This window comes from Macrobrachium nipponense, chromosome 9 (assembly GCF_015104395.2).
Source record: "Macrobrachium nipponense isolate FS-2020 chromosome 9, ASM1510439v2, whole genome shotgun sequence".
NCBI classification, from domain to species: domain Eukaryota; kingdom Metazoa; phylum Arthropoda; class Malacostraca; order Decapoda; family Palaemonidae; genus Macrobrachium; species Macrobrachium nipponense.
The window spans coordinates 71,898,877-71,907,360 of NC_061110.1; the positions used below are offsets into that span (position 1 = coordinate 71,898,877).

At 32.9% G+C, this 8,484-nt stretch overlaps 1 protein-coding gene across 1 annotated transcript in view; it reads left to right on the forward strand.

The window, feature by feature from the left end:
- LOC135218100 (exoskeleton protein RP43-like) overlaps positions 1–4,694 on the forward strand; it is a 27,442-nt gene extending 22,748 nt beyond the window's left edge. The window contains exon 6 of the mRNA XM_064254247.1: positions 4,543–4,694. Within this exon, the coding sequence (XP_064110317.1) occupies positions 4,543–4,694 (152 nt within the window). The remainder of the gene's footprint in view (positions 1–4,542) is intronic.
- Positions 4,695–8,484: the final 3,790 nt, after the last annotated feature.

An 8,484-nucleotide genomic window follows, 5' to 3' on the forward strand; every position in this document is an offset into this window, starting at 1 on the left:
TGTCACCACCTCCTTTTTTGAAATTTACTACCATAGCCAATAATTCTCCATGATGATATCCTCCACAAATGCTCCACACGCAGACAAATATATATATATATATATATATATATATATATATATATATATATTATATATATATATATATATATATATACATATATATATATATATATATATATATATATATATATATATATATATATATATATATATATAAAACAAAGGTAGAAGCAGGCTGACTTACATGAGAAACTGAGTAAACAAGGAAGGGTCGTATAAGTGACAGATAGAGATTATAAAGGAAATAAGTACCCAGAATCCAACACATCTGCAGAATTAATAACCTTCCCGAACAAAACATGGGTACAATTTAAGAGGTTTACAAAGAGATTAGGTTCAACTTCTCAGACACAAGGACAAAACAATTAAAGATTATACAGGGCGGCAGCTGATCACATTCAAACCTTTGGTAAACAAAAACCTTTTTTTCGCTAGATAAACTTATTCACAAAACATATATTAAGCATACATATACAAAGAAAATATCTATAAGACAACTAATTTGTATTTGAGAGTGTGATTGTATCTTTGAGGTCACTTAAACATGTTACAAATACAAGAGTCTATATTAAACAGGCCACGACTGATATTAAAATTACAATGGGAAGTAAGTTGTATAATGGCAGATTCTAAAAGATTTCGTGATAAGACATCTTTTGATCTTGCAATTACTAAACTGCCTATCCAAATTATCCGGTGGTTGTTTTCACTTAAATGAATGAATATTGCATTCGATGTTTTCCTAATTTTGACAGAATATTTATGCTGTTTGAGTCTTACTTTTAAGCCCTTGCTAGACTGACCAGCATAAAATAGAATAATATAATCATTATATGTCTCAATCCCGTATATGTCTAGCTCCAAATTTGCCTTAAATCTCATTCGAGTAATTGAACATGAAATTCCCGGTCTTAGAGTCAAACTTATCTCCAACAACCCATTTACAAAAGGATCAGTTTTTTGTTTCATAGATCGCTTGCAGTCCTTCTTACAATCCTATGTGGTTTATAAATTCACATGCCCTGGATGTTCGGGCTCTTACGTTGGATCGACGCATAGGTTACTGCAGGTCAGATATTGCAGCTATTTGGGTTTCAGCTTTCGCACTGGCCAAATATTGAAGCAGCCAAAATTTTCTAATATCAAAATTCATCCCGCAATATGTAAAACCGAAGTCTTGAAACAGCACTTCTCAATAATTGGTTATGTAAGGGACCCAGACCACCTAACAACTCTAGAATCATTATACATTGAAAGACTGGTTCCCTCTCTCAATAATATACTTCTTCAGCAACTTCATATTTGGCATTGTTGTCGGTCAAGCCTTGGACTCCATTGTATGTCATTCCCTCTTCTTTACTGATTATGGATGGTTGGTGTTTTAGTAGTCTCTTTTTTGTTTTGTGTTTTATGTGCTTTTTATTCTTTTACTTTTTACTGTCTGAACTTGTAAATTTTAATGGCATTGTGAATTCCTTCTATGCTATACAACCAAGAGGACACCATTCAACCCCTGCTGTTCACCCAAGTGAGTAATATAGTATATATATATATATATATATATATATATATATATATATATATATATATATATATATATATATTATATATATATATATATATATATATATATATAATATATATATATATATATATATATATATATATATGTATGTATATATATATATATATATATATATATATATATATATATATATATCTATATATATATATATATATATATATATATATATATATATATATATATATATATATATATATATATATATATATATATATATATATATATGGAGCATTTGTGCAGGATATCATCCTGGAGAATTATTGGCTATGGTAGAAAATTTCAAAAAAGGAGGTGGTGACATAAATAGTAAGTTTGCCTGGCGAAGTTTTCTCCCAAGAAAAGTGAAAAGCAATAGCAGAAGGCGTTCCACAACACTTATGTGAGGATGGCCAAAAAGTAATAGATGAAAAGGGTGCTGCAAAGAACCTTAAGTAATGACTACAGTTTACCGAAAATAATTTTAGGTAGTAAGTAGCAAATATTGAAACTGAGTGTAAATGTATCGTTGCTCCTGACCAGTAAAAGGTCCTGAAAGTTCCTGGACTGCCAGTCTGGATCTGTTGGGGGAGTAAAGTGGTGGTGTACCCAGAATCACTTTAGTCAAACGTTCAATTGACACATCTTTTTAGGAGATATCTCCCGATAGATCCATAGATTCCATTCAAAATGTGGTATAACCCTCACTGACATACTCCTTCAAGACTTGGTCTAATTTGGATGTCTGTCAGTGTGATTTTTGCTCACTTCCTGTTGCAGAAAGCATAGTTCTCATTTTCTTTTCTATTTGCTCTTTTTTCCTGTGCTGTATTAGGGATTTGGATTAGAGGCTTTGAAAATTAAAGAAAAATATTGCTATAATATTATAACTGTTCGTGAATGATCAAAGCTTAATTTCACGGATCCAATGATGTATGCTTTTTGATGAGATTACTTTGAACTAAAGATTGCCAGTCCAAGTGTAGAGATGGAGGTTATTTCTTTCATCTCCTTTGAAGGCTCATCTAAAGGCATCATAGTTGTTACATCCCTTAAATTTTGTACTTACTGAGATGATATCTTTTCTGTTTTACTCACCACATAGATAATCAGCATCCTTTTTGATCCAATCCAGGAACTTTAGAATAAATGTTTTCATCTTGAGTTATATATTCAACCTGCCTATGTTAAGAGACTTCAAGGAACTTTTCTTTTCTTATTAGTTTTCTGAAAAGAAAACTATTGTGTCAGATTTGTCCGTCCCTCATTTTTTCCCGTTTGCACATTTTTTTACCCCTGACTTTTCCTGTCCGCCTTCAGATCTTAAAAAAACTACTGAAGCTAGATGGCTGGAAATTGTTATGTGGATCATCCACCCTCCAATCATCAAAATTACCAAATTGCAGCCTTCTAGTCTCAGTAGTTTTTATTTTATATAAGCTTAAATTCATCCATCGTCATGATTCTGGCAACGATATAGGATATTTCACCAACGGACAGTGGTTAAAGTTTCATGGGCCGCCGTTCGTACAGCATTATATCGAGACCACCGAAAGATACAACTATTTTGGTGTCCTTGATTATACGCTGTAACAACAGTACAGAAAACTTGATTGTGCCGAAGAAACTTCGGCACATTTTTTATTTGTTTATTGGAAGAATGGCTCAGAAGATATTATTATTTACCGTAAAAATCATGATGTTTTTATTGGAGGAATGGCTCAGAAGAAGTTAACATGATTTACCGTAAAAATCCTGATGTCTTGGAAAGAAAGTAGCTTCTGAAGTCTCAATGATATGCACTGTAAGTACCAAAGAAGTGGGTCATTTCATTGATCAATACATAACTATAACCAAAAATTGACATTAAGATGAATAAGAAAAATGCTTGGAATCTTGTCTAGAATTTCTGTAAAGATGTTCTGTAATAGAAATTACTGGTCTAACTTTACAAATTATGAAAGTTTTTCCTTTTACATTTGCAGCAACCATTACTTGATGTAATTGTTTTCTGATAAGACATGTTCAGAAAATTTTAATTAAATATGCAGTGATTCTGTAAATGATGTAAATTATCATTAAAATTATACTTACTTTAATTGAGTGATCAATTATAACCAGTTCAGTTGCAATTAATAACTGATCCAAGCCTGACTGCTACTGCTACGCTATAACTCAGGTGAAAGATCTACCCGTCTGCATTAGAAAAGAAACCTCTGGGTTCCGAAGGATGAAAGTGTCTACCATAGCAATTTTGAGGATGTAAAAAAAAAATCATGAAAAATTCACAAGGCTCTTACTAAATTATGAAATTTGTTGAATGCTTAGGATATTTTTTTAAAAGATCTACCACTATTACAATTTTGCTATGGTGAAAGCTTCTATCATCTCGTAAACAGGGTCCAGTGAAATACATTGTAAGAACATTTCTCATTGACCAATACCAAGAAACTGAGAGGTACCACATTAGATTTATCAACTCAAATCAAAACATTATGAATGTTTTACTTATGGGTAAAATATGTTTTTAACATCCACAATCAGAATGCCTGTAGTCTTTTATATTGATTTCATCAGTTGGCTTGCTCTTGGAATTCTGATATAATGCCAGGCAACTGCTGTGCACTGCAGTTATAGGAAGACACATATTAAAACACTGTGTCTAGGCACATATCCTGGTAATTTCTTTCTTATTTTCTCTCTTCTTATACGCATGATCATGGATAGGTGATAACAACGAAATAGTAATGACCACTGGAAATCAATGTTATACTATTCCAGTATGTTTTCTTATCAAATAGATTGTGTGTAATTAAGTAGAGAGAAATTTATTTTTAAGAGAGAGACATCATCAACAATTTTTCCTTTTCCCACTGAAGATCTGAATGTGTCCTTTAGAATCTGCCTTTATATCCCAGGGCCATTGCCCAGAGAAACCAAGTGCAAAGTAATCAAAGGCATTCCTACTTTTAAGCCAAATGGTAAGAACAGTGACAACTTTGGTTGTCACCAGGGGCACGAAGCATCCACTATTTTGATAGCAGCAGAAGCAGGGGGCTATCCCCAATAATCTGGTTCTACCAGTTATGGACAAGAACTTGGATGAATCAAAAAGAAAAAAATTCAGGTTTAAGCGATGACATTCCGTTTGAAATAATCAAATCTTTGCAGAAGTAACACTTGAGGCAAGACCTTGTAAGACACTATGCAGGTGATCTTTTTGTAGCGTTACATCATATTATTGTCATGAGTAGGAGCTATTATCCAGTCTGCTACTCACTACATATCTACTGAAGTTGTTAACACTTTTACTGATCCCCTTGGGACCATTCCAAAATTATATCCAGGTGATGCTGTTCTCCAGTAAAAGAATACAAAGGTTTCAGCTCCAGATTATCAGTAATTGAAGAAGCTCCAGCAAAGATAGAAAAATATGTTATATAACGATTTACTTTGCTTGCATATTAGAGAAGTGTGAGGGGAGAAACGTGCGAAAGTGCCTGGCTAATCTAATAGTGACCATATTTTGTGAGGTTTAGCGTTGTAGTGCTTAAAGCGCTAATTTTTTATGCGAATCCCTTTCTAGGCAGTTTTGAGTAACCCTTGTTTGTTATATGCTTAAATGATGAACCTTTGTGTTCTTGTTCTTCTAGTTGTTTTTTTATGTCGCTCTTAAAATGTGACATACCCAGTAATATGAGCTGTGTAGGCAATAAATCCTATATCATACTGGAAAGGAGATGCAATAAAAGAACTAAATAAATGAGTTGTTCTAAAAGTGAAGTTTTAGAATTTTGAAAAAAAATTTGTGTTCGCATATCTTCTACATGTTCAACATGTGACTGATACTTCACACGACTGTGCGTATATTCTCAAAGCTTTGCTGAGAGACTGCAGCTACATCATGAATAGAGTGCATGGGTAAAGAGAGGAAGACATAATAGCAATCGCCGTTCATAAAGTAGGAAATAAGCTGTTTTTAATAAATGGAATATTTCCAAAGTAATACAATACAAAAGATAGATAAAGTATAGCCTTCAATATTTGACAGCGGTTGACCGCTTATCTACTCTCATTGCTAAGCTAGCAATTTGCACTGTTGGAATTTGGCAGTAAATATGTAAAATAGCACACTATAGAAATCTCGGTTTCCATCCCATCACTTCCCTCAACCCTTAGAGCAAATTGAGGCAAACTACAAATCCAATGTCAGAATATATTAGCGCGCTGGAACAGGAATTGGAGTCTACCCATGAATTAGCCATATTACAGTGTAAGTGACTTCCACTTTGTAACTGCTAGAATCTGGGCAAATAACTTTGCTTTTACATAAATTTGTCAGAAAGAGATGAAAATGAACAGAACCGATATCTTTGCATTTACCTTTTATATGCTAAACGGAATGAGGGTCTACTGTGCACACGGAATGCTCATATAAGGCTGAATGGATATTTGGGTCAAAAGTGGGGGTAAAATCATCATATGGTTTTTGTGTTGATTGAGGCAATGGAAATAATAGGTGAAAGAAAACTGTCCCACCTGCTTTAAATATCAGTACTAAAGGTTTTACATTATTATTGATAAAGATTTTCCTAAGTAATCAGTAAAGTTTTCAAGTAAATTCAATGTATCAGTTGTTTGTCAGCAGTGTGAATAGTTAGGAATCTCCACTTTCCCACTCCAGTTCCATCAGCAAATAAACGTGTTACATATACAATCTTAAAAAACTATGTAATTAACTAATTGATAAAATGTTTTTAGTACAACAACTGTACTCAGACCTCCTACATCAACGATATACTTATCGTTATTATAGAATCAAGAGCCTCTAGCTCTTGCAGTAATTGTCTGTGAAAACTCTATTCTTAGTTTAAATCTAAAGGGTTAAGGACACAGATGACCTTCATAATATGCCTTTCCTAACTCAGTAAACTTGTGTAAGATAAAACAAATAAGTTTCGATGTGTTGCAAACACACATTTGTTCTAAGGTTCCTGAAAGCTAAAGGGAAGTGTAACGAATTCAATAAATGCTATTTGTGTTTGTCTACATTAATTGGATATTAACCTGTCGCAATAACTGGAATCTCTCAAGAAAGAATACAGACCACGCCTGGTTACTTTAGGTCAATAACAGGTAAATGTCAGCATTATCCTGCATTTGTGTGCATTACTTATAGGTATTTCGTTAATATGCCAATTCATTTTCTCTTGTTATGAAAGAAAGTCAATGAACTTCGTGGGCAATCAGATATTATCGCATTCAGTTATGTACTTAACAATACCTTGTAAAGTATCATAGCTGTGCCATGTGTAGGCTATGAATTTGGATATAATGATCCTGACGGACTGCTATTTCATGGGTCTTAACAGATTTATTTGTGTTTAGGTTTGATTCCTAAATATCGAACAATGGAAACTAACATTGCAAAATCACAAGAAATTAAATCCTATACCGTCACATTTAATTTTTATTAAATTGACTGGGACTCCTTTGGATTCATGTCTGATTATTAATCAAATTTTCTTGCTTCCCAATTTTGTCCTTCTACTCAACAGTGGGTCATCTCAAATCAGACTGCTTATTTGTAGCATCTGTAAATGCTTTAGAATCATTGCTTATATGTTTTGTTTTTATTTCTGTATAAGATTATGCATCACTAAAAACATTTTTTTTCTTGGTATCAGAGTAGAGAGGTGAGGAGAATAAGACAGATAATAATGTTAACGCTTTCGTAAAACATTTCAGGGGATCTTTAATCACTTTCATAGCTCCAACAATATAATCACAGTAACTTTTTCACTGAAGATTAATACTTACTCTAAAAACTGTACAAGAAACATTTGGATTCATAAAATTTTCTCCAAATGGAAAAACGAAATCATAATGTTACTAAGTATTAAGGCTTTTTGTCGCGTGTTCTGTTTACCTTAGCATTTTTTAGTCTGTAAAAAGAATGGTGAAAATTGTTGAAAATAGCCGTACTAAAATTTGTTTGGGGTGTGTTCTGACACCCAGTGTTCAGTGGTTTAATATAGTACAATAAAAAATTTTAAGGTCAAATACATTTCTCTGCAAATGTAAATGATGACCTCTTCAAGAGTAAATGATGTCATTTATCTACAAAATATATTGAAATCCATATTTCCAGTGCTGAAGTCTACACTGAATTTTATTCATCCCTACCAGGCAGAAAAAGGCTTAGTCACCAAGGTCAGCTTCGATGTTTATTATTATTATTATTATTATTATTATTATTATTATTATATTTATTATTATTATTATTATTATTATTATTATAGAGGAGATGAATCCTATTCACATAGAAGAACGCCACAGGTTCCATTGACTTGAAATGCAAACTTCCAAAGAATATGGTTGTTCATTAGGTAGAAAGTAATGGGGAATATAGAAAGAGGAAAGCTCATTTAAAAAAAACAATAAATTAATATTTATATAAGAATGTATTAAAATGCAAGGAGAATTTTATCAGGGTAGTAAGGCACTGAATCTTCGCTTGAACTTATGAAGATCCAATTGCACGACATCCTCAGGAAGACTGTTCCACAGTTCAGTGGTGTAAGGAAGAAAGGACCTTTGGAACACAATCACCTGCTACAAAATGATGTTTTAGTTTGGCTTCAAACTTAGGTTACATCTAATACAAGCTTCATAGCCTTTATATCAGTGGTTCTTAACCTTGGAGCCACACCCTCCTAGAGGGACGTCAGCAATTTCCAGGGGAAGTGCGAGCCCTAGGGAAAAAAACCTCTAATTATATTCGTTATTCTCTTAACAACAGTGAGGAACTCATATTCCGAAATTTATGAAAAAGTGCAAAAGTATCGTCTTATACCGTT